Genomic DNA, 26,347 nt, shown 5'->3' on the forward strand with positions numbered 1-26,347 from the left:
TCCCAGTTGTATCCCATCAGTCAGTCTCATGCTCCAGGACAATGGCCTTGAGGCGGTAGAGGTGGGATCACTCGCTGAGTCCGAGGGGGAAGACTAACCCTCGAGAGTAAACGGATTAAGAAAGAAACAGACTTGAAAATACATACTTCGTTACTCGGACTAACAAGTCTTAATTATATAAAGTTCACCACCACTGGAGCACCATTTACAGAATGGGAACAGGTGACTGTTGACTTGAACTTGTCATTTGGATCTTATGTGCAGATTACAACTCTGATAGCACCAGCGATTCCACCAAGAGGTGATTCATGCGGCATAGAAAGACTATACTGCTAATAATGAGAGTTGGTGTCTGACAGGTAAAGTTGGAGGGAGGAGCACTGCACGTGCCATTTCACGATGTTGCCACATTCCAGCATTCCTTTCTACATGCTCTTACCCCTCGCTTCCGGCTCACTTGTTCCCCCCTCCATTCTGACCGCTGTGATCTGTTGCAGACTACCTGGCCAGGCGGTGTCGTCCCATTTGCAATCACTCTTATACAAACAATCAGATTCTTATCAGTGACAGTGACAGGTTTGGCAACTCCCAGCAAGACGAGCTGCCCTGAAGTGTTATCTCCATGGCAACCGCAGTCGCCCCACCCTCGTTTCCATGGCAACCACACAGCCACTCCCTTTATCCCACCACGGCAGGCAGTAAACGGACCTCCCTCTAAGCAATGTCAGACACCAATTCTTATTATTAGCAGTTATAGTGTGCCGGTGTCAGAAGTTAAGCACTGCCTTCGTGATGCAGAGGCCATACTGTAGCTCCGGTGAAGTCACGCGAAGTTCCTTCCGATCCAAGCAATGCAAGCACATGATACACATACATCTGCGTCTTATAATTACGTAATGTTCCCAAATGTTGTTTTAATACTTAACAGGTGAGATCAGTACATGTAATTGTTTGATATCTCGTAAATTAGCTCTATATAATTTTAGAACTAGACTTGAAATGTGAGCAAAGTCGTCAAATCATAACGAATGTTTTATTTTACCGGGAGACTTCATTTTAGGTTTAGACAGACTAAGCCAAGGAAGTATTAGCGTAGGGTAGTTTTCTTAAAATTGCTTCCCAGAAATCGTTAACGCTCGGCTATTTTTGTTTTAATTACAGTTCGATATAATACCAGCTTTTACCCGCAGCTAAATCACGGTCTGTCATATTTTGCGAATCCAAACGACTGGCCAAGGCGATATAAAAACTTTCATTGTAAAGATACGTAGGACTATTAGTACGTGTTCTCCAAATTTTACGTAGGCTACAACTTTTTGTATTGCACTTTTAACAGTTTAGACAGTGTTAGATCGAGCCTCAGGAGTGCTCTTCTTGTATCTAGCGCTATATTATAGTGAACGACCTATTCGTAGAACATTAATTTTTTTATGCTCAACAATTCGTATACATACCGGTGAATTTTGTGCGATCAGTCGTTGAGAGAAAGTTGGATGAAAACCAGTGTGGTTTCAGACCACAGAGAGGCTGTCAGGATCAGATTTTCAGTATGCGCCTGGTAATTGAAAAATGCTACGAGAGGAATAGGCAGTTGTTTATGTTTCGTGATCTAGAGAAAGCATATGACAGGGTACCGAGGGAAAAGATGTTCGCCATAATGGGGGAATATGGAATTAAAGGTAGATTATTAAAAGCAATCAAAGGCATTCATGTTGACAATTGGGCTTCAGTGAGAATTGATGGTAGAATGAGTTCTTGGTTCAGGGTACTTATAGGGGTTAGACAAGGCTGTAATCTTTAACCTTTGCTGTTCGTAGTTTACATCTGCTGAGTTAGGTGGAAATGTAGTAAGCAGTCTGGCCTATGCTGACGACTTGGTCTTAATGGCGGATTGTGCCGAAAGCCTGCAGTCTAATATCTTGGAACTTGAAAATAGGTGCAATGAATACGGTATGAAAATTAGCCTCTCGAAGACTAAATTGACGTCAGTAGGTAAGAAATTCAACAGAATTGAATGTCAGATTGGTGATACAAAGCTAGAACAGGTGGATAATTTCAAGTATTTAGGTTGTGTGTTCTCCCAGGATGGTAATATAGTAAGTGAGATTGAATCAAGGTGTCGTAAACCTAATGCAGTGAGCTCGCAGTTGCGATCAACAGTATTCTGTAAGAAGGAAGTGAGCTCCCAGACGAAACTATCTTTACATCGGTCTGTTTTCAGACCAACTTTGCTTTACGGGAGCGAAAGCTGGGTGGACTCAGGATATCTTATTCATAAGTTAGAAGTAACAGACATGAAAGTAGCAAGAATGATTGCTGGTACAAACAGGTGGGAACAATGGCAGGAGGGTACTCGAAATGAGGAGATAAAGGCTAATTTAGGAATGAACTCGATGGATGAAGCTGTACGCATAAACCGGCTTCGATGGTGGGGTCATGTGAGGCGAATGCAGGAGGATAGGTTACCTAGAACAATAATGGACTCTGCTATGGAGGGTAAGAGAAGTAGAGGAAGACCAAGACGGTGGTTAGTCTCGGTTTCTAACGATTTAAAGATAAGAGGTATAGAACTGAGGCCACAACACTAGGTGCAAATCGAGGATTGTGGCGACGTTTAGTAAACTCTGAGGTTTGCAGACAGAACGCTGAAAGGCATAACAGTCTATAATGATAATGTAATGTATGTAATTGTAATGTTTGTATGTACTGATTTAGGTAGCATAAGCCGAGAAACTGTTAGATCTTTAATGGTTTACGCAGGATAAGCTGAAAAGTCAGTTTTCTCGAGGCGGTTTTCCAGAAATTCTTACAGCTTGGCTTTCAGTTATCACAGTCCAGTATTTAATACATGGAAATTTTACACGTTAGATCCTCTGGACCAATCAAAACTTTGCACTCGTTCCTTTTTTCTCCTAGGTTAGGTAAGGGTATATTCTACCGGAATGCAGGTCCGAACCTCCGCTCAGGTGTGCTTGAGCCGGAGTTTACGTACGGTAGGATGGCCAGTTATTTTCCGCTTCTCCATGCCCTTACCCCCCCCTCCCCCAAAAAACGGGGCGTCGCAACCCATCCAAATCTTGACCACGCCCAATGTTGCTCAACTTCGGAGATCACCTACACAAAGCATAAAATCATGGATATGATTCTTTGGTTGTTCCCGCCTTAGCAGCCTCTTACGTCATGCAGGGGGTACCGGTAATGAATCCTTTGACTCCACCCACAGGGGTGATAAAGATTTCTAATAAATCAAAAGAAAAATACGTGTTTCTTCAGATGAATGGTTAGGCTCATGAATAATTGAGAAAGAAACATTCTAAACCTCATGTTGTTAGTCATCAGTCCATAGACGGATTTGATGCCACCCTATCCTGTGCTAACCTTTTCATTTCTACGTAACTATTGCATCCTACATCTGCTCTAATCTGCTTGTCATATTCATATCTTGGTCCACCCCTACCGTTCTTACCACCTACACTTCCTTCAAAAACCAACTGGACAAGTCCTGGGTGTCTTAAGATGTGTCCTATCATTCTATCTTTTCTCGTCAAATTTAGCCAGATCGATCTCCTCTCACCAATTCGATTCAGTATCTCTTCATTCGTGATTCGATCTATCCATCTCACCTTCAGCATTCTTCTGTAACTTCACATTTCAAAAGCTTCTATTCTTTCTTTCTGAGCTAGTTATCATCCATGTTTCACATCCATATAATGCCACGCTCCACACGAAAGTCTTCAAAAACATCTTTGTAATTCCTATATCAGTGTTTGAAGTGAGCAAATTTTTCTTAAGAAAGCTCTTCCTTGCTTGTGCTAGTCTGCATCTTATGTCCTTACTTCTGTCATCGTTAGTTATTTTACTACCCAAGTAACAATATTCAACCACTTCCTTTAAGACTTCATTTCCTAATCTAATATTTCCTGCATCACCTGCCTTCGTTCGACTGCACTCTATTACTTTTGTTTTGACTTATTTATTTTCATCTTGTGCTCCTTACCCAAGACTTCGTCCATACCATTCAGCAGCTTCTCGAGATCCTCTGCAGTCTCAGATAAAATAACAATATCATCGGCAAATATCAAGGTTTTGATTTCCTCTCCTTGGATTATGATTCTTTCCAAATTCCTCTCGGATTTCCTTTACTGCCTGTTCTATGTAAACATTGAAAAGAAGGGGGACAAACTTCAGCCTTGCCTCACTCCTTTCTGGATTGCTGCTTCTTTTTCAACTCCCTCGATTCTTATCACTGCAGACTGATTTCTATAAAGATTGTAGATAATTCTTCGTTCTCGATATCTGATCCCAATCACCTTCAGAATCTTAAATAGCTTGGTCCAATCAACATTATCGAATGCCTTTTCTACTGTAGATCTACGAATGCCATGTACGTGGGCTTGTCCTTGATTCGATCCTCTAAGATCAGACGTAAACTCAGGATTGCTTCACGTGTTCCTACATTTCTTCTGAAGCCAAATGGATCTACTTCCAACTCAGCTTCAACTTGTTTTTCCATTCTTCTGTAAATAATACGTGTTAAAATTTTTCAGGCATGAGATACTAAACTAACGGTGCGGTAGTTTTCACACCTGTCAGCACCGGCTTTCTTGGGAATAGGTATAACAACCAAACCAAACCCCATGGCACTACAGCCTTTGAAGGGCCTTGGCCTACCAAGCGACCGCTGCTCAGCCCGAAGACCTGCAGATTACGAGGTGCCGTGTGGTCAGCACGACGAACCCTCTCGGCCGTTATTCTTGGCTTTCTAGACCTGGGCCGCCATCTCGTCAGATAGCTCCTCAATTCTAATCACGTAGGCTGAGTGGACCTCGAACCAGCCCTCAGGTCCAGGTAAAAATCCCTGTCCTGCCCGGGAATCGTACTCGGGGCCTCCGGGTAAGAGGCAAGCACGCTACCCCTACACCACGGGGCCGGCAGGTATAACAACATTCTGCCAAAAATCGGATGGGACTTCTCCTGTCTCGTACATCTTACACACTAAATGGAATAACCTTGTCATGCTGGTTTCTCCTAAGGCAGGCAGTAATTCAGTGGAAATGTCTTTAAATTCCAGGTGCCTTGTTCCTATTTACGTCGCTCACAGCTCTGTCAAACTCTGATCTCAAAATTGGGTCTCCCATTTCAACAGCATCAACAGACTCTTCTTGTTCCAGAACCAAATTATCTACATCTTTACCTTGATACAACTGTTGGATATGTTCCTGCCATCTTTCTGCTTTGTCTTCTTTCCCTAGAAGTGGCTTTCCATCTGAGCTCTTAATATTCATACACCTAGATTTCCTTTCTCCAAAGGTTTCCTTGATTTTCCTGTATGCAGCATCTACCTTTCCCAGAACCATACAACCTTAGACATCCTTGCACTTCTCCTTCAGCCATTCTTCCTTAGCTACCTTGCACTTTCTATCCACTTGATTCTTTAATAACCGAGCTCGATAGCTGCAGTCGCTTAAGTGCGGCCAGTATCCAGTAATCAGGAGATAGTGGGTTCGAGCCCCACTGTCGGGAGCCCTGAAGATGGTTTTCCGTGGTTTCCCATTTTCACACCAGGCAAATGCCAGTTCCTAGGCCTTTCCTATCCCATCGTCGCCATAAGACATATCTGCGTCGGTGCGACTAAAGCAAATAGCAAAAAAAAAAAAAAAGATTCTTTAATCGCCTGTATTCTTTTCTGCCCTCTTCATTTCTAGCATTCTTGTATTTTCGTCGTTCATCAATCGGGTCTAGTATCTCCTGAGTTATCCACTGATTCTTTGTTGATCTTTTCTTCCTTCCTAACATTTCTTCAGCAGCGCTGCTGACTTCATTCTTCATGACTATCCACTCTTCCTCTTTTGTGTTTCCTTCAGCCTTTTCATTTAGTCCTTTTGCAACATATTCCTTGAAACAATCCCTCACACTCTTTTCTTTCAACTTGTCTAGATCCCATCTTTTTGCATTCTTTTCTTTCTTCAATTTCTTCAGCTTCAGGTGGCATTTCATGACCAACAAGTTATGGTCAGAGTCCACGTCTGCTCCTGGGAAAGTTTTTCACTCCCAGCACCTGGTTTCTGAATCTCTGCCTAATCAAAATGAAATCTATTTGATACCTTCCAGTGTCTCCAGGTCTCGTCCACGTATAAAGCCGTCGTTTGTGGTGTCTGAACCAAGTATTGGCAAGGACTGAACTATGATCAGTGCAGAATTCAACCAGCCAACTTCCTCTTTTGTTCCTTTGACCAATCCGAATTATCTTACTGTTACCTTCTCTTCCTTGGCCTACCACTGCATTCCAGTCTCCCATCACAATTAGATTCTCGTCACCTTGTACATATTGTATTAAATCTTCTATCTCTTCATATGTTCTTTCGATTTCCTCATCATCCGCTGAGCTAGTAGGCATATAGACCTACACTAGGCATTGCTTTGGTGTCTATCTTGACGACTATAATTCTTTCACTATGCTGGTCGTAGTAGCTCTTGACACCAACATCAAGCTCTGAGCGATCAACTGATGCAGGGCAAAACAAGGCGATATTCCATAAGAAGAGCACTGCTGAACGTTTTTAAATCCCGATTTAAGCGTGCTGCTTATGATTAATTGATTTAAACTATTGAAGATGGCGATAAATGCAATTCCCTACGAATATTTCCGTTCCTTTTTGTATGAAAAGTGTTAAAGTATAATTTTATATGTGTGATATTCTGATGTGTTTATGTATAAGTTAAGCGATATGATGACATGAATAGGTCTCACGTTGTTAACCTATTTTAGTTACTTGTCTCCTAATTTCACAAGTTAAATTTTTCTCCGTAATATTCATCTGAAGTAGTTATTTTTAAATATTTTCAGTGCTGCAATAATAAACTCAACAAAACATACCCAGTAACCTGCATTTCTAATAATTCCGATTTTATGCTGGTTAAGCCTTATAATTCAAGAAACGTGACCGATGATAACGCAGTCGTCCCCACTGCACCTATAAAGTTATCGCCAAAGAAACTTTCAAATTACCAATACTTAACGCAGGTGATAGCCTCAAGGTTCTGTCGTTACAAAGAAATACAGCAAACACCATCATCACACTTATTCACAGACCTTCACATTTAGTTTACGGATGTACATTTAGGCATGATAATTATTGTTTTACAGGGCCTAACATCTAGGTTATCAGTCACTATCATGCATGAACGCACATAGAACCATAGAATCAGCTACTATCAGATATGAATAATCGAACACACACACGGCCATTGTTATTCCCCTTCCCCAAACATTTATATCTTACATTAAATAAATGATGTTGTTACTTCATTTAACAGTAGTGGTAGCAAACCATAACTCAAAAGATACTGGGTCTTCGTGACCAATGTTTATAAGACCTTGGTATGTTGCGTGCCTCCTACTCTTTCAATACTGGAACTTTTTTTCAAGGACACATTGTATAAATGAAACAAGACACTTTAAAAAAATCCATGAGCTTTTGGTGTTAATATATTTTTGTATTTTTTTACATTAGGCTCAACACCAATGTCCTTCAGTTGTTGTATAATGTAAATGTTCATTAATGAAGATAATGTTTAGTTAAGTTTAATGGCGTCGTTTTGTTAAAGTTGTAACTGTAGAAGTCAGTCATGTTCTTGATTGCACTGTGACTTAAGAGTGTATGTATTTAACAAAGTTGAAAGTTGGCCAGAACTGGCCCAGTAGATGTTTGTAAGCAGTTGTCAATATGGATCAATTATTGTATGTTGTCCAAAAACGATGTCTGGAGAAAGAAAGAGGAAAAAAAGAGAATCAAACTGTTTGGTTGAAGAAAAGCAAAATGAAAAGATGTGTGTTGTAAGAGACTAACCCTCTCACAAACAGCTGCACGTTCCCCATTCTATTTTTGTTACTTCAGAACCTTCTTTATCTTTATTTTTTACTTTAAAATACTGGCATATAAATTTTTATGTTTTGTAGGACATCAACGAAGGGGCCAAAATCATCTCTTATAATCTCCGCAGGCGGAAGAACGAAAAAAATTATATCCATCTTTGGGTGCAAGCTGGTTGCAGGACGTAAGTTGATCTGATTGTCTCATTAAAACTCTTCTTTATGCTGATTGTTTCTTTAAGACAGATTTCAATATTCAAGGGTTTACTTGAAAAAGAAAACGAACCTGGCATTTTAAAAATAGTTTATTTAAATTAGTCATATCTTTCTTTCCTTTGAAAATGTCTTATGTTTACTAAAATGGATTATACTGGTATTTAACACATACACATCAGCCAATACATGGAAAACGAGTCATATCCTCAGTACTTAATATATGGGATTTTAAAATAGTCTTCTAGTGATGCAGTCCTTGTGCTACATTCAGTATAACATAACATATAGAGTTTAATATGTTATACATTTCTAGAATAGCAACTCAACTGAAGAGAAGTAATCTGAGTTGGGTGAAACAGTGTAGCCTACCATACAGTACAAGGTAGATGCTGATTATAGGAAGAATGTGCAACATTGTGGATGTTAAAATTAATCTGTCAGACTTTTGTAGCTCCTGGGTAGCATCCATAATTTAAGAACGATAAATTTCCACATAGACAAATGCAGATATTTTCTTATGATCAAGTCTGACATAAAGGGGCACGAGTCATGCAACTGTTGCACTTGCCTCCTATGTAAAAAAAAAACCAACAAAACAAACAAACGAACAAATACTGCAGTGCCAACAGGTTTCCGTTCATTTTACACCGGAGTATGGCCAAAAATGATGGTTATCTTTACAACCACCGGATGTTCAAAAATATTAAGTTTGACTTCACTCCTGTAAAATGTAGTTCTCTTGATTTATGGAAGGTCAGGTTGGTTCAAAACTAATAGTGGAATCCAGCAAGGAAGTTGTTGTTCACCACTCCTCTATAAAGGATGAAATTTTAAAAGCATTTAAATGAAAGGGTCCATCAACTAATGCCTTGGGTTTTACTGATGATGTAATGGCATGGGATGAGAGAGAAGCAGAAGTACTGGTACAAGCTAGACTTCATCTTTGGCATGAAGTTTCTATGACCTTAAGTCTTCATCAGCAAAACCAAGACAGTTGGCTTAGTGATTAATTACAATTCTCAGACTGTTTAAGAATTGAAGATGAGGAGATGGATACTGTAGACAACTTCCAGGACTAGGGTAATGTTCTGTCCTCAGACAATACCATACATCAAGAGATTAGCAACAGAATACAGAAAGCTTCCACTATCCAAGTGCTTGGGAAACTGAACCTCAAGACTCTTTCTGCTCGGAGGAAAGTAGCCGACCTAAAGCTGCTATACAAAGCAGTTAATGGTCTGTTTAGGTCTCCAGATTTAGCTTCCTTATTTCCCCTCCACGTCCCATCCCGTAATACCAGAATGAAGACCCTATTCCATACTCCTTACTCCCGGCTTTCTCTCACACAAAGGTCACTTTCTGTACGTATTCCAGCAATGTTTAATACATTATCTATCAACAACAACCTAGATCTCTTCGTAACGTTTCCTTCCTTCTGTCATGATATTTATCATATAACTTAATTTTCCTTCTTGTTCTTTCCCGTTCTGCTCCTGTATTTACTGTAAATGAATTTTTCTTTGTTAATAACGTTGTTTATGTAAATATGTATTATATATGATTGTACAGTTTTTATTGTGTATATTCGTGTCCTTTGTAAGTATTTATATATCTTTCATTTTAGATTCATATCTATTGTACATAGCTCAGATCGTTGTAATTCGGCGTTATGCTGTTGCTGATCCTGAATAAATAAATAAATAAATAAATAAATAAATAAATAAACATTCTGTCACACTGGATGACAAATAGTGCAGGATAAAATATTTCTGTTAATTTCCAAGATCAGCTTATACAAAATATATCTGGTACCTATATTGACGTATGGTCTGGAAGCAGCATCTCTTACTGTATCAACAGAGAGTAGTCTTCAGACAACAGAAATGAAGTTTCTCTGTTCTTGTCTATAAAAAACTAAAATGGATAAAGTAAGGAATGTGGATATCTGACAACAGCTTCTATGGGAAAGAAACTTGCTGGAGAGCCTCGAAGTGAAGAGACTGAAATGGTATGGTCACATGAAAAGAAAGGAATCCCATAGGACTCGTCGAGCATACTTTGACTGCAGTGTTCCTGGAAAGAGACCAAGAGAAAGGCCTCATAATGTTTATGAGAAGCTGATTTTCAAGGACCTTGAAATCGGAGAAGGAAACTGGACAGGACGAACTAGAGGAGACTCGCACACAACCGCACCCGGCTTGCTGGAGCGAAGAAATGATGACTTATGCCCTTTTCTTGACTGTTCCCTTGAGTTGCATATTACACTGACAACACTTTCATGTGCAGAAAGTCCGATTTAGCTGTATGACTTGTAGGTTTTCTTGCTCTATAAATTGGTGCGACACCCATTCTGACAGATTGTCATTTTAGATGTGCTCTGATCAAGCAGTATCCAAACCCCATCGAAGAATCAGTCTCTACGATGTGGAGTTTTTCTGTACCCTGTTCACAGCCGGTCAACATTCTGATCCATACAGCATGAACTACTACTGCATTTGTAAGGCAGATCCTCCGATGAGGTTCAGAATCATCTGCCGAACATGAAAAACTGCATTTTAGTGTGGTGGAGGGTAGTTGCAGGAATGTTGGGACAGTCAACATTAAAAACTTCATATCTAGTCCGTATCGAAAGGAGATAACATACAATAGAGGGAAATTTTGATTGATCCACCTTTTTCAATACATAATATAATCGCAATCCTTGCCACTCTTCACGCGTACATCAGGCCGTTTGAGGTTCCGAATTGGATCGAGAACTTTCTGGCCATATATCTACTTTCTCTCCGCCTGCAATATGATCCACTTCTTTGAGTACCTCATAAACAATGGCTTCTTTTTCTTTTGAGTTGATGTTACAAAGCCACCATCAAACTTATGTTACTTTATTATCAATACTCTGTAGAAGGACTGCCTCCTACGTCAGTTTTTGGATGTCCATGTTTTATTTTCACACAGTGTTTAGCAGTGCTACACTTCCAAGACTTTTTAACCATTCCAAAGTGATCAAGTCTTTAAAATTTTGTTAATATCTTCACTTTCATTTTATACTTTGGCCAACAAACACATAAGTTGTTTATATTATTTTAAGCATTGTATTTTTACTTCATCCTATTGTCACTTATTATTAATGGTATATATGTACTACATACTTGTATATCTTTGTTCTTACGACCTATTTCAGCTGATGATAGTGTTCATAGACACCGAAACTGGTATTGAATAAAAAAATATATGTTGTGATTATATTAACAACATATTATGTATTGAAAAAGGTGGACCAATCAAAATTTCCCTATGTTGGGACAGCACAATGACATAGTCCCCGAGCCAAGAGAATTATGTTCTTATGATTGTGAGATGAAGTTCCTCAGCTCCATAGTTCAAAAAAACAGAACTAGAAGTTAAAGAATGACATGGTTAAAAAGGAAGCTGGAACTTGAGACTTCATTGTTACATTGGGTCAGGTGGTTCAGGCATATAATGGGGATGGAGCCAACAAGGACAGCTTATGTTAACTTAGGCATGTGACAGGAAAATGGACAGTGGCAAGGCAAAGAACCCACAGGATGGACATTACAGATGGATGGACACTGGAGGATGTCATTAATAACAGAACATATCTCAATAAGACAGAATGGAAGCACTTCCACAGTACCCGAGAAACAGGAACTGTAAAATCATTAAATTCCGATGACCCTGCTGGGAATGGCTCGGGACCCAGTCATCCGAAGGCATAAATTTTCTCTACTCAGCAATAAAGCTGCATGTACCTCAGTGTCAAATGTTTAAGATTGATTGGCATGTGGTGGTCATTCTTCTTTCTTCATTATGCCCAGTTAAAGAGTGCATTTGAACTTCTAAGCTTGGGCAGTACTCTTCTCCCTAGGATAAATTCTTATATGCTTGTGTAATTTACGCAAATTCATTTTCAAGCGTATTTATTTGATGCTTTATTTGGCAAGAGTATAGCCCATCCACCTTCGTGTATCGTGATTCCCTCTCACTATAGCAGTGGGTTTGCCTTGCAGCTGGAATTTCAGGACGGCAATCGTCCTACAAGTGAGAGAGGCCACAGACTCTGTTACTTAATCAGGGCAAAAGAATGAGTTTGTTATTTTGTGGTTTACACTGTTTAACATCGTTCTGTGCGTAGTTTCGTTGGAGGTGTAGGCCATGAGTTTTTTTCTTGCGGTTCTGTGCTTTTCCCCACTGTCAGTCATAACATATACTGATCTGCTTTGTATGTGATAGTTTCGCGTATTTCAGTGCATTAATGATATGTTATTGGCTTGAATGTATTTCAGGGAGTTGTGTCAGTGACATTTTCTGGTATTTTCTCTTCACGTTATGGCCACAAAACGTGAACATTCAATTTCCGTTCATTTCACATTCTAATAAAGGAAACTATTATGCATTTTATTCTGCATGTCGGTGTGATATAAATATTGAGGCCTATTATTCGTACGTGTCATATATGAGAATGGTCTGTACAATTTGTTGTAACCATTTCTATGTTTCCTTAGTTTAAGATTTTAAATTTAATGGTCAAGTCGTATTGTAACTGTAAATATGTATGCCTTTTATCTTGCCTGTTTTTCATCGAGACTTCCTATTTTTGGTTTCTAAAAGTTGGCAGGTATGACAGTGAGAGCGGCCACTTCTAAGATGTCTTTCTTTGTTTCTAGGACATGAATAGGAAAAACACTGATTGGCATGATACAACATTCGTCATAGGTGAGTACAACTATCAGTGAATTATCCTACTGCAACAATCTATTTTCAATTCCCCTGACAATTGATGTTTGTTGTTCAAAGCGGTGTACCAGCTAGGTCATTGGCCTCTATTGCTGAAAATTAAGTTGATCATTAGTCTGATCTGAAAATAATTTCTGTTGCTCAGACACAATTACTTTTAAAATAAGAATTTTCTCTAACACAGTACAGTCCATAGGTCTATACATTCTACTTTTCTGTAGTTCTCTATCTTCTGAATCTACTTCACTTGGGGAAGATGTAAAATCCTGTCTCACCGATATGTGCTTCTGTGTCTGCATGTACAATATAAATGTTCAGTCTTCTCACCCCCTGTGGGTGGGGGATGCAGACGAATACACCCATGGTATCCCCTGCATATCGTACAAGGCAACTAAAAGGGGTGACCAAGAGATGATGGATCTTGACCTGAGATTACCTGTGATTAGTACAATTTCACAAGGAACATCATGGGTTTGCATTGCCTGGGATCAGTACCACTATGTGAGAACACTATGAGCCTACGTTATTTGAGATTAGTACTGCTACATGGGGAACACCATGGTTCTACTTAATACCATTATGAAGTGCTCTTGACCTGTTTAGACAACCCAGCATCATTGATTTAGGATTTTGCTTTGGAAGCAGTCCCTTGTTCAGTTTGTACCATTGTTTTTTAAGTTATTTCATGGGAAGGAGGGGAACAGTGGGTCAGATCCACGGATTGTTGTAAGTTCATAATCATTGTTCATCGCAGTCTTTTTGAGTTGTCAGTGGATGGATTTTAGTTGAATCTGCTGATTATTTAAAACTTGTATCCATTCATTCTTTCTTTCATCATGTTTTGAATTCTGGACAGTGGATGAATTTTGGAGTTTTACTTATTACATTTTGTCTCATCTTGTAACAATAGGGGTCATTGACCTAGATGTTAAGTCCCTTTAAACAACAAGCATTATCCAGTTTTCTCATGAAATGTTGGGTATCGAGATCTGATATTTTTAATGGATGCAGATTCATTCTGCCTAAATAAATGAACTCTCAGTCACTTTGAAATATTCATTAAGAAAAAAGTGTAATTTTTATGGATTATTTCCATTACTTAAAAGATATTTCATTTTATTAAAAATAATCATAAAATTGATCTACAGGTCTCCTGCATTGGAATATTGTCCTTCAGGTTATGGCTAGTACATAGATCGATCAGATATAAACAGGAATTTTGTTCCTGAACATCAACAGTTGGTAGGACTGTCTCTGCTCATGCCAACACACTTTGTCAGGAAGGGTATCTGGCCGTAAAACAGTGCCAGGTCCATTATGAGACTCGTTTCAACAGTGACACCAGCATGTGTGTGTGGGGGGGGGGGTAGCGGAAGGACCTTGACAAATGCTATGTCTAGTTAGTTTTACTTGAACTTGTTCTCTTTAAATATTGTATTTGTTTGGAGAGTTTGTGTTCTCCCACTTTATATTTGTCAGAGACTGAATAGACATTTCAACTTGGGACTTATAAAAGTAGTAAGATTCTCAATTGGTCACCTGTTCAACTCTTCTTTTACAGGCTGTGATCCCCATTTATTGTTTCACACTGTATCTCTGTTGATTAATAAAACTGTTATAAACCCTTGTGTAGAGAGATAGAAACATGAGAAGGATTCAAGATAGAAGAGGAGGCAGAGGCAAACATAAAACATTGAAGGACTTTCTCCACATCTTAGTGCAATGATGATGAGGTTCATATGAAAGTATCACTAAATGTTGATCGTGATCCAGTATGAAGCAGTCACGATAGCTTTATCACAGACTGTAATAATGTTTTCAAGTTGGGTTTCTCCCCCGGGCAGTGTAGACAGTGAAATAGATGCTACAGATCTTGCAACACAGTCGTAGTCAGCATTCTGTGCATAACCCCATCTTTCGAATGTAGCCTTGGTTCTAGGCATTACAGTTCAACTCCTGTGAATGGGGAATGCAGGCAAAGAATGCACCCACTGTATCCCGCCCATAGCGTAGTAAAGCGTACTTGTACTCAGGGTTGCCAACTCCTAGATACTCATTATTACCAGGTATGGATTTGAAAAACACCAGAAATCACCAGATCTGGATTTGAAAACTCTTATCAATTCTCCAGATTTAGTAAGATAAGGCATTAGGCTAAAATTGCACTTACCTTACTTCAGTTGTGCTGTTCTGCCTCTGAAGTTTAGTAACTCTAATGGTGTCCTCTTGTGAAGATAGGTCTAACCTATATTATACCCATATGATCAATTGAATACAAGTTACACTATAACACTAGCACTATTATAATTGTTACGGAGTTTCGTGGACTCGCAGAGGTGAAAGAAGGTGCGGGGGTGAACAGGTCTCAGGCTACGAAATTAAAATTAATTTAAAATTTAACAAGGTTATATTTTCTTTGCAAAATCAGGAAATAACAAGCATGGCAGGTACAGAGTAGCAAGGCAACAAAGTACAATTACAGTATTTACAGGATTTGAGCTTCGAGCCCCGAACTCACAATTCTTGGGCAATTAGCCCAACTTTACTCCAAAATAAGTTTTAACAGAGGGGCAGAAAACCCCATTCATGCCCAGGAGCACTTGCTCCAAAATTACACAGTAAAGCCTCCTCGAGGCATACAACACTCAATTTTCAAGAAAGAGCCACTCGCTCTCAAACCTTAAGCCTATCAAAGGCCACACCAAACTCCACTTTCAAGTTGTCCTCCACGGACACGAAAACAGGGGTAAAATACCCAACCTACTGAGGCCTATTAAGAGAGAAAAGGTTAATTACATGGCCTCAAAAATACCAATTTGAGAGGAGGCAATCAGCACTCCTAATACATTTGTTTAAAACCTAAAGTGGCTCTAGGCCGCTAATGCAAGGGGTAATCCCATACTAAAGAGGTGACTTTAGAAAGAAACAATTTACATTACGTTAAGGAAGAATCGGTTGTGAAAAATAAGTTCACCTCAAAACAATATGCGTGGGAGTTCAAGAGGGTTAAGCACTCTCTATCCCAAATTGTAGCTTTAACAGAGAATAGATGTTAAGAGTCTTTACATTTTAGGGAAAGGTTACATGGTGGAAACGCTTCGGACCCGCCCCGAGAGTTAAACTGCTGAGCTAGCAAGAAAAGAAGTTATTAAACGGCCATTACCTTGTTGTTGAACTGCTGCCCGAAGAAAGAGGCGCTTCCCGCCCCCTGCTATGTACTTTACACTTTGAAAGTTGGTACAGAAGTGGCCCGGAGACCCTAAAATCAGCAGTTTATATACTCTCGCGGAAAGTTCGAGGCGTTTGAGGAATGAGAACACCCTCCCACAAAAACTTTATTGGCTAGGGTTAAGCAATATATCCCCTCTGGGGAAGATACACCTGATTGGTTATAAATTAATTAAAGAAATTCGGGATTGGCTAAATTCAAAACAAGGGGAAAGAAAGGGTTATACAGCCAACTTAAACAATAACAGAAAGAAATTTAACAAGAAACAAACTTTTGAGATAAAAATTTCTCCAAAAAACAGTTCTTTCACTTCGCACTAGGGTGCACTATTGTAGTTCTTCAGTAGTGTCCTCTAGAAGAGAAAGTTCACACTTCTTACTACAGGTAAAACAAAAATACGTCGAAAAAGACCCAGTTCAGAAACTTCAAAATTTCCAAGTAGTGACAGCTTCTGAGAAACTTGAAAATTAATACAGTAGATACAGTTCAGACTTCCTCCAGCAGAGGAATTTCAACAGGCGCAAAGTTTGAATTAGCGGCGTGGAGGTGTACCGCCCGGTACAATAATAATACAGTGTTCACTGCTTTTTATCAATTATCGTAATCCTAACATAAATCTATTTAATTGCGAACTATATACACAAATTAAAAATTGTACTATATTTGTTTATTTATGGCGGACATTGGCACTGGCAGCTGGGCTCTTCGCATGAATCATTCTAACTTTTCTAGTTACAAGTAAGAATGATGTCGACCGCGCTATTATTCACCTTAATAATAAGGTCAATAATGCTTGGAAATACATCATTCATGCTGCTAAAAATCCCGCGCTCTTGCTCACGCGTGACAATGGCGCTGGTTTTATTGTCAAGCGAGTCGCTTACGTAAATATGTTAATATATTTTATATGATATATAATTTCATAATATATTACTAAGTTATACGTCTTATGACCGTATTTCTTTTTAAAAATGACATTTTATTATAAAATCACCAAATATGTCACCAGATTTTAAAGAAAAACACCATATTTTCGACATGTTGCAAAATTCAAATTTTGTCACCATACGACTTTCTGAAAACACCAGATCTGGTGACAAAATCACCAGATTGGCAACCCTGCTTATACTTCTAGTCGCATATATGAGCCATCTATCGGCCGATAGACAAATATAACTTACTATTACTAGCATGTGCACTTCCTAGAGACCAAAGATATTAGTTTTCTTCTTTTAAAACCTTAGCAGGCTTATTAGAACACGAAATATGGAAGGCAGTGACATATTGTAAACAAACATGTTGACTCTTAATTCGCGTGAAAATAGTTTATGCGATAACGACATTGAATATTTGGTGAAAGATAATTCTGACTGAAACTGTTAGTAGTGGCTTAAGAGAACTCAGTGAAGTGGAAAATGAAAAATGAAAGTGAAAGTGACTATATTTCAGGAAATGATCACGTACACATGCGTGATGACATATAGTAGATTGTAGGCCTAACTTTCAGTGGACAAATACTATACGCGAACCTTTTCTTGAGCCCTGAGCTCCCTAGTGCTGAATCGGTAGACCTCGGCTATCTTCGACATCCATCTTGGCAACCTTTGAAACACAAACTATGCAACGCTGTGCGACATCTGGGGTACACTTCAAGAACTAGTACTGATGTTGTTTACACAGCAAACTCGAACTATATAATTCATGTTAGGTATAAGATTCGCATCGAGAAATGTTATATAATGTTAAATAATGTCTGTGTGATAGAGTTGTTGGCGTAAGATAATAAATGTTTAGACAATTCATATCGATCGATCATATTATCGACTCAATTGAGATTTTATTTCCATCCAGTTGGCAGTATAACCGGAACCGTCAGAACTCCCTCCTTACCCCTCACCCCGTAAAAATCGGGCTCAAGAAAAAGTTCGCGTATAGTACATTGTCTTACGTCGAACCGGCGGACTTTACTGAAGAGGTAGGACCTTGCCATTCTCTTCATGTAGGTAGTACAGCATATTTCTATGTTCATTAGTTTTTGTACAATATACATTTTTAAAAATGTCTGCATTATCATAATGATGGCTGAAAAGAATGGCATTAATCCTGGGGAAAACATGCATTTTAATATGGGCGGGAGTGTCAAGTTTATTCTCGGGTAATGAGTACCGTAAATTGAACTTGTCGATTTCTTCGTCTACAAAGTGTTTCGGTGTGCAATGGAAGTTAAGATATCTAATCACTGTATTAGTTCTCATTTTTGATCATTGTCCCAGAGATATGGAATACAGAGATACCTGTTAAAAATGCATATTTCCTTATAATAATTTACATTAAATTCCTACCACTATACATAACTGCTTCTCTGGGTGAATTTGTTTCACAGATTCTGAAGATGTGGCTAGACCAAGGACAAGAAGGTACCCCAAGTCGTACGAGTTAACAGATAATGGACACGACATGGAATCTATTGAATGTCCTTCAGTTTGGGACGGTCCTTGGATCATGGAAGAGGTATGAAGTCAAATAGTAATGTTTATGTGCATTAGATACTACTTGCTTAGAGGTGAGGCCCATTATGGGGGTGTGAGAGATTCTAAAAGTATAATGCGGGTGGCGGCGGGAGAATAACTCCCACAGTATCCCCTGCCTGTCTTAAGAGGCGATTAAAAGGAGCCCCAGGGGCGCTGAACTTTGGAGCGTGGCTTGTGACCAAGGGGTCCTTAGCCGCATCCTGATATTGCTTCCAAGCTCCTCACTTTTATCTACCTTATCCGACCTCCCTTGGTCAACTCTTCTTTTCTGAACCCCGATGGTATTAGAGCACTTCAGGCCTAAGGAGTCTTTCATTTTCATGCCCTTCGTGGCCCTTGTCTTTCTTTGGCTGCTACCTTCATTTTTTAAAGTGTCGGATCCCTTCCATTTTTTCTGTGATTAGTGTTATATAGAGGATGGTTACCTAGTTGTACTTCCTCTTAAAACAATCGCCACCACATGAGGACCAGTATGGGTTTGTGTTGCCTTAAAGCTGTGCCATTATGAAAGGAACATAGGTTTGCATTACCTGTGATTAGTACCACTACCTAAGGAACACTATGGTTCTACTTCACTAGTGAATTGTACCATTATGAAGGGCCGGTGACATGGATTTTGGACCCCTTTAGACAACAAGCATCATAGATTTAGGATTTTGCTTTGGAAGCAGTCCTTTGTTCAGTTTATACCATTGTTTTAATTTATTTTATGGGAAGCAGCGGTGTACTGTTTTGGTTCCACTGCTTGTTTGAAGTTCATAATCATTGTTCGTCATCTTTTAGAATTCTAGTCAGTGGATTGATTTTGGAATAATTTTTTTAAAATATTGAGTTGGATTCGCTGATTATTTTGGATTCATATTCATCCATTCATTCCTCAAGTTTTGAATTCTGGTCAGTAGATGGATTTTGGAATTCCAAATTGTCATTACATTTCGCCTGATCTTGTACCAGTAAGGGTCAATGACGTAGATGTTAAGCCCCTTTAAACAAGCATCATCATCATAGTTTCTTTCCTGCCGTACAGTGGTGGTGATTATTGTTTTAAGAGGAAGTACAACTGGGAGCTAAAATTGGTGGGATACATATAAATAACCTTAGATATGCTGATGACACCACCCTGTTGGCAGAAAGTGAAGAACAACTTAAGTATCTACTAATGAAGGTGAAAGAAGAAAGTGCAAAAGCTGGACTAAGGTTGAATGTCAAGAAAACAAAGATCATGGCAACTAAACCTATCACCTCCTGGCATATAAATGGTGAAACAATGGAGGTTGTTCCTAGTTTCATCTACTTGGGCTCCAAAATAACTACTGACGGCGATTGCAGCCATGAAATTATGAGACGCTTGCTCCTTGGGAGGAAGGCAATGGCCAACCTTGATAACGTTTTCAAGAGTAGAGACGCAACTTTAAGAACGAAGATTCGTATAGTGAAGGCTATGGTCTTCCCAGTAGCAATGTACGGAAGCGATACCTGGACAGTAAGAAAGGCTGAGCGCCGAAGAATAGATGCATTTGAACTATGGTGTTGAAGAAAACTCCTTAGAGTTCCGTGGACTGCGAAGAGATCTAATAAGTCCATATTACAGGAAATCAAACCAGGCTGTTCACTGGAAGGTCAAATACTCAGGCAAAAACTAAAGTACTTCGGTCATATCATGAGAAAACATGATTCACTGGAAAAGACCTTAATGCTGGGGAAGACTGATGGTAACAGGAGAAGAGGGCGACAACGGATGAGGTGGATTGATGACATCAAGGACGCCACGGCTCTCAATTTAGAAAGACTTCGGAAAATAGTATAAGACAGGAAGAAATGGCGCACTTTGGTCTATGGGGTCACGGAGAGTCGAAAGCGACTAAACGACCAACAACACAACTGGGCAACCATCCTCTATATAACACTCATCAGAGGGAAAATATGGAAGGGGTCCGACACTTAGAAAAATGAAGATATCGGCCAAAGGAAGACAAGGGCCACGAAGGGCGTGAAAATGAAAGACTCCCTAGGCCTTGCAAACCTAATAGCGTCGGGGTCGGAAAAGAGCAAGAGTTGACCAAGAGAGGTCGGATAGGATAGATGGTGAGGAGCCTGGCACAACTGGAAGCAATGCCAGGACTCAGCTGAGGGCCCCTTTTAGTCGCCTCTTACGACAGGCAGGGGATACCGTGGGTGTTATTCTACCGCCCCCACCCACAGGGGGATCCTGCCGTATATCTCTTGACGACATGCTTGCAGAGTTGCTGCAGGTTGTCATCTGTACTCGGGGAAACAACCCAAATTTTTAGGAAGCTGTATAAAACTATATTACAGAACCATCTTCACACAAGTTTGAAACTGGCTCATTATCTAAGTTTACTGGTCTGAAGCATCAGAATCATAGTGTTCACTTGGTGTGTTATTGTTTTCCTCGTCCTAAAATATCAGAACCAGGGATTTCCATAAGAATATCCAGTTTTAGATGTTCAATGGGGTAAGAGTGGGTCCACCTATTCAGTACCTTTAAAAATTGACTATATTCTCACTGAAACATTAATGGGACTAGTTCAGACTTCATTTTGAGGTATTCCTCAGCCATTACAAACTCTCCTCCATATAGGCCATGAAGACCCTTGGAGGGGTTGAAAGTGAAGGCTTCCACTACTCATAACCTAGGCACTCGATGGGATAGTGTGGTTAGTTCTACACCCAGCCATCTTTGTCCCCAAGAATTAACCTTGTGTAGGCTGAGTGAACTCAAGACCAAATGCACCTCCAGAAAAGGAAATCTTGTTTCTTAAATTTTTTTACTTCCTGGCAGGGAATCAAACCCATGTTCCTCCAGGTGAAACAAGTACACCTTTACAGTCTCGACCAGGCCGACACCCTTAGCCATTACATAATCCAAATTTGGCACAATTTAAAATAAAAACGCTGAACATCTTACAAAACCAGGGTGCCTTTTATAAAGGTTCATATATTCACAGTGGAGCCAGCACAAATCAAACAAAGGAAAAAAATGCCCTATAAATATTGGTCGCAAATATCTTTGGAGTGATGGTTATGATCCGCGAACACTGCCATGTCTTTGATCTACTCTTCACAACATGCGCCATCCATTGTAATGCAGCTTTCTGCCCTACGTCGCATGGAACACGCGTTCTCGTAATGTGTCCTAGTCAGTCATGTAAACTGCATACACCTTGGTCTTCATATGTCCCAAAGCTAAAAATCTAAAGCATTATGGTCAGACGAACGGGCAGACCAAGATATTGGATGATCCATCGTTCTTGGAAGACCAGTGTTAGGTGTCGCCTAACCCAATGATGAACATGGGCTGATGCCCCGTCGAAATAAGACCATAACACAACAGGCTAGTAGGTTGAGTAAATATGACTAATCACCTTATCAATATACAGTACGATCTACAAAGATTTATCTAACAAACGTGGAAATGTTTTGGCTCTGGAACCATTATCTGCACACACACTTACTGTAAATAAGATTACCGTATTTACTCGTGTATTAGACCCACCCCTGGCTTTTCGAGACGAAGGAAATGAAAAAATAAATCTTGCTTTTAAGACCCTCCAACGTAATTCGTCAGAACGATGACTATTCCGCTTCGAAGCGGGTACAAGTCTTATTGCAGCTCTGATGACATCGCACAAATTTGTGAATAGTTTCGTCCGTATGACCTACGCAATGGAAAACGCGTCGAATCCATGCGGTACATCTGTGTTTCGTAGTTAAGAAATGTCCTCTGCAGCTCTGATGTCCCACAAATAGATGAATAAGCCTAGCTTCGTGTCCAAACCGCGCATTGCAAGCATGCATCGTTCATGCTATGTGTCTGTGTTTTGTATGAGGGCTTTTTTTTTTCAAGGTCCGATTGGTCACGAAATGAAACAGCAGTACAAATTTGACACTTTTCTATTAGTAACACTTACTGATACATCACAGCTATTTTTCAACATAGTCGCCTCGCAGATTGAGACATTTGTCGTAGCGTGGTACCAACTTGTCAATGCCCTCTTGATAGAACGTCGCCGCCTGCGCCTGTAACCATCTTTGTACGCCGGTCTGCAGCGCCTCGTCGGTGTCAAAACGCTGTCCTCCTAGCCAGCGTTTCATGTGAACAAAGAGGTCCAGGTCCGGACTGTATGCTGGGTGATCGAAAACGTCCCACTGGAAACGCTGCAGGAGGTTCGTGGTGACAGCTGCAGTGTGCGGCCGAGCATTGTCATGGAGGAGGACAATGCCTGATGACAACATCCCTCTCCGCTTATTCTGAATTGCCCGTCGTAGACGTTGAATAGTCGCACAGTATGCGGCTGCAGTGATGGTAGAACCACGTTCCATGAATTCCACCAACAGAACTCCTTTCCGGCCCCAGAACACAGTAGCCATACACTTTCTGTTGGAGAATGTTCGCTTGAATTTCTTTGGCTTACTCGGGGAGTGCGAATGCATCCACTGTTTGGATTGCTCTTTTGTTTCTTCCGTTTCAAAATGAACCCATGTCTCGTCCCCTGTGACAATTTTGTTCAAAAAATCCGGTCCTTCATCATGGTAGCGCTGGAGAAACGCTAAAGCGGCGCCCATTCGCTGTGTTTTGTGACGGTCAGACAGCATCTTCGGAACCCATCTCGCACAAAGTTTGCGGTACTGAAGTTTCTCACTCACAATTGTGTAGAGAGCTGACTTGGAAATTTCAGGAAACGAAGCACTCAACACAGAAATTGTGAACCGACGATTTTCTCGAATTGCCTGATCCACACGCTGAACAAGATCACCGGTTGACACACGCTTCCTTCCCTGGCCGCCTGCATCATGGACGTCTGTACGCCCTGCTGTAAAGTTCCTGCACCATTGTCGCACTTTGCTGTCGCTCATGCACATTTCACCATACACACGACTTATTCGGCTGCATTGCACCCCTCAGCCTGAAGAAATCGAATTACACCGCGCACTTCACACTTGGTGGGCGAAGCGATCGTTGTAGCCATGTTTACGAGCGCGCTGCACGTTCACTACTGACGGTTTTTTTTTTTTTTTTTTTTTTTCGGGGGGCCCCCGAAGCCCGCTCCCCCCGCGTGACCAACGACTCAATCTACATGGCCTCCGACATGCTATTATTTCTAAGAAGAAGAAAGAGATAGCAGGGAAGAGTGGGAAGTGATACAAGAAGTATCTGCCTGTTTCCATGTCAGACACGCTACCAGGCGAGATTGTATTAGGTATATGGTGTTGAAGTATGGTATTGAAGGGTCAGGGAAAAACCACATAGGCAGAAAGAAGAAAGAGCCTACATGTAAAACCTGACATCTTGTGATAGCACATGCAAGGATGTGGGCTGGAAAAAGACCAGAGGTTGTGTTAGTTAGGAACAGGTAACATGCACAATACATAAACCAATTCCTTGCCATTCCATCACCTGGGGATCAGTCCGTCTGGGCACTGCTGTGACTAGCACGGTCCTTGCCGGCTGCGGAGCCATGCGTCGAGTACCACTAGGGCCTGTCGCACGACTCCACCTCCTTGGGGTACCTCGTACCCAGTCTCCGATCCCGGAGAATGAGACCAAGCCCGCCGAGGCGGGGGCCTCCTGGAAGGGGGTGGGTCATGGCGCCGGGCCTCCTTCCTCTCTGCCCGCGCCATGGCCCGGTAGACTGGGCAACTGCGATGGGAGGCCGGGTGGCCCCCCGCGCAGTTGGCGCACACCGGCGCGTCTCTAAGTGTTGCGCAGGCCGTGTAGTAGTGATCACCACCACAGCGGTTGCACATCACCTCGAGCCCACACCTGACCTGACGGTGGCCCCACCTCAGACAGCGGAAACACTGCAAGAGCTGCTGAGGGGGACGTTTCACTCTCACCTGACTGCCGCTACCCGCTGAGGTCCTCTCCTGATTGGCTCCTCGGTTGACTGCACTCCTGGGAGCAGTCCTGGGTTGCGGCTTGGCGGTCCTCTCCTGGTGAGCCAGCGTCGCCTTCTGTTTCCTGGTGCGGCGTCGTCTTCTTCCCGGGGGTTGCTTCTCGGCGGGGGAAGAGGCCTCGTCCTGGTGGCCCTCCTCCCGGCCTGGTGACCCCAGGGTAGCTGATGGCTCCGCTGCGTCGCCATCTTCTTCTTTCCCCTGGCTGGCGGCGGCGGTGGCGTCGGTCGGTCCCAAGGGTTGCTTCTCGGCTGGGGAAGAGGCCTCGCCCTGGTGGCCCTCCTCCCGGCCTGGTGACCCCGGGGTAGCTGCCGGCTCCTCTGCGTCGCCATCTTCTTCTTTCTCCTGGCTGGCGGCGGCGGTGGCGTCGGTCGGTGATAACACTCGACTGCGTTCCCAGTCCTGGGGGGCGCACATCGAGGTCTGCAACTCGACAGACGTGCAGGCAGGCTGGACCTGGGCAGCAGTCTCAGTACGCCAGGGTGCGTCCTTCTCGACCGCTGTGCTGCTTTCCACCATCACGGGCGCGTTCCTGGGACGCGCGCTCCTCGTAGACCCTGAAGCTGGCTGCGTCGTTAGGGCGGATGATGATCGCCCAGGAAGCAACCATAATGCCGATGATCGGCAGGAGTGGCTCTCCGATGAACTCCGCAGTCGCATTCAGGTGGTCGAAGACGCGCAGCGTCCCCTGGTAGTCGCTTTCCCCCGGCCGGTTGAACACCACCAGTCCCGGGCGTTCATAGCTGGGGAAATCCGCCGTGTCGAGCGCGTCCAGCAGCTTCTCGACGGCTCGCTGGTAGTCGTAGTCGACCAGTCTCACTGGTAGGGTCGGCTTCTCCATCTTGGTCCTCCTGTAAAAATAACCTGAAACAGAAGAAAGAGCGAGCACTGAGAAGTGCTACAGCTCAGACAATGCTCCTTCGAATATGTACTAATAAGTACAAGTGCCTGGCTGATACTTGAAAAGTACAGAGCGCCTGGCAAGGAGAGAGAGAGCGCAGCGAGAGGCACGTATGTCCTTTCACTACGGCAGTCAGCTCTGAGGTGAGGCGCATAACGGTCATTTCAGAGACGTTGCGCAACACATCTGCGCAGCGGTTCATCATATATTCGCGGGCGTTTGACTGTCGCGACCGATCGGACCTTGAAAAAAAAAGCCCTCGTAGTTAATAATGTCCACCAGCGTAATGGTTAGCAGAATTAGTTGCTGTTTTCGGGAGGTCTGAATTTGATTCCCGGTACCGTACTGCCAGATATTTACGAATGGCAGGAAGGTTGATATGCGGTAAAAGCGGTACATGTAATTCCCCTCCACTGAGGGTGTGTCTAAAAAGAGCTGTACCAACTGGGGATGAGGAAACGAGTTTACTTTAGTTCAGAAATGTTGGTGGTTGCTATTTATACAGCAGGCGAGATCATTAACAGAGTGGTTGTTTAATATCTCGTAACTAGGGCCAATTTAGGTACGGTATATATTTGGAGAGAAGTTTAAAACGTGATAAAAGCTATCTAATTAAAACGATAGTTTTACTCGTGTACGTACCTAAAATAATAATAATAATAATAATAATAATAATAATAATAATAATAATAATAAATATTTTATGTCCCCACGTACTTTAAACTATTTTCTGAGACGCCAAACAAAACATACAAGCGTATGCGTTAATAAAAAGACAACGAACGTACAAAATTAAACATTATGATAATAGAACGCATTACTGCCACACCTGTAGATACCCATAGATGCGGTATATTTTCCTGTTATTTTAATTTTTTTCCATCGAACTTTTGGCACTGTCAGGGCGATAATGTACCTAACATAAA

General features: G+C 41.5%; 1 protein-coding gene across 2 annotated transcripts in view; it reads left to right on the plus strand.

The window, feature by feature from the left end:
* The window catches only part of LOC137503009 (uncharacterized), a 43,543-nt gene that overhangs the window by 4,561 nt on the left and 12,635 nt on the right, over positions 1-26,347 (plus strand). For both annotated transcript variants that reach the window (XM_068230359.1, XM_068230360.1), the window contains exons 2-4: positions 7,961-8,058; positions 12,775-12,823; positions 18,457-18,584. In XM_068230359.1, the coding sequence (XP_068086460.1) occupies positions 12,778-12,823; positions 18,457-18,584 (174 nt within the window). In that variant the 5' untranslated portion in view covers positions 7,961-8,058; positions 12,775-12,777. The remainder of the gene's footprint in view (positions 1-7,960; positions 8,059-12,774; positions 12,824-18,456; positions 18,585-26,347) is intronic.

This window comes from Anabrus simplex, chromosome 14 (assembly GCF_040414725.1).
Source record: "Anabrus simplex isolate iqAnaSimp1 chromosome 14, ASM4041472v1, whole genome shotgun sequence".
In the NCBI taxonomy this organism is placed as follows: domain Eukaryota; kingdom Metazoa; phylum Arthropoda; class Insecta; order Orthoptera; family Tettigoniidae; genus Anabrus; species Anabrus simplex.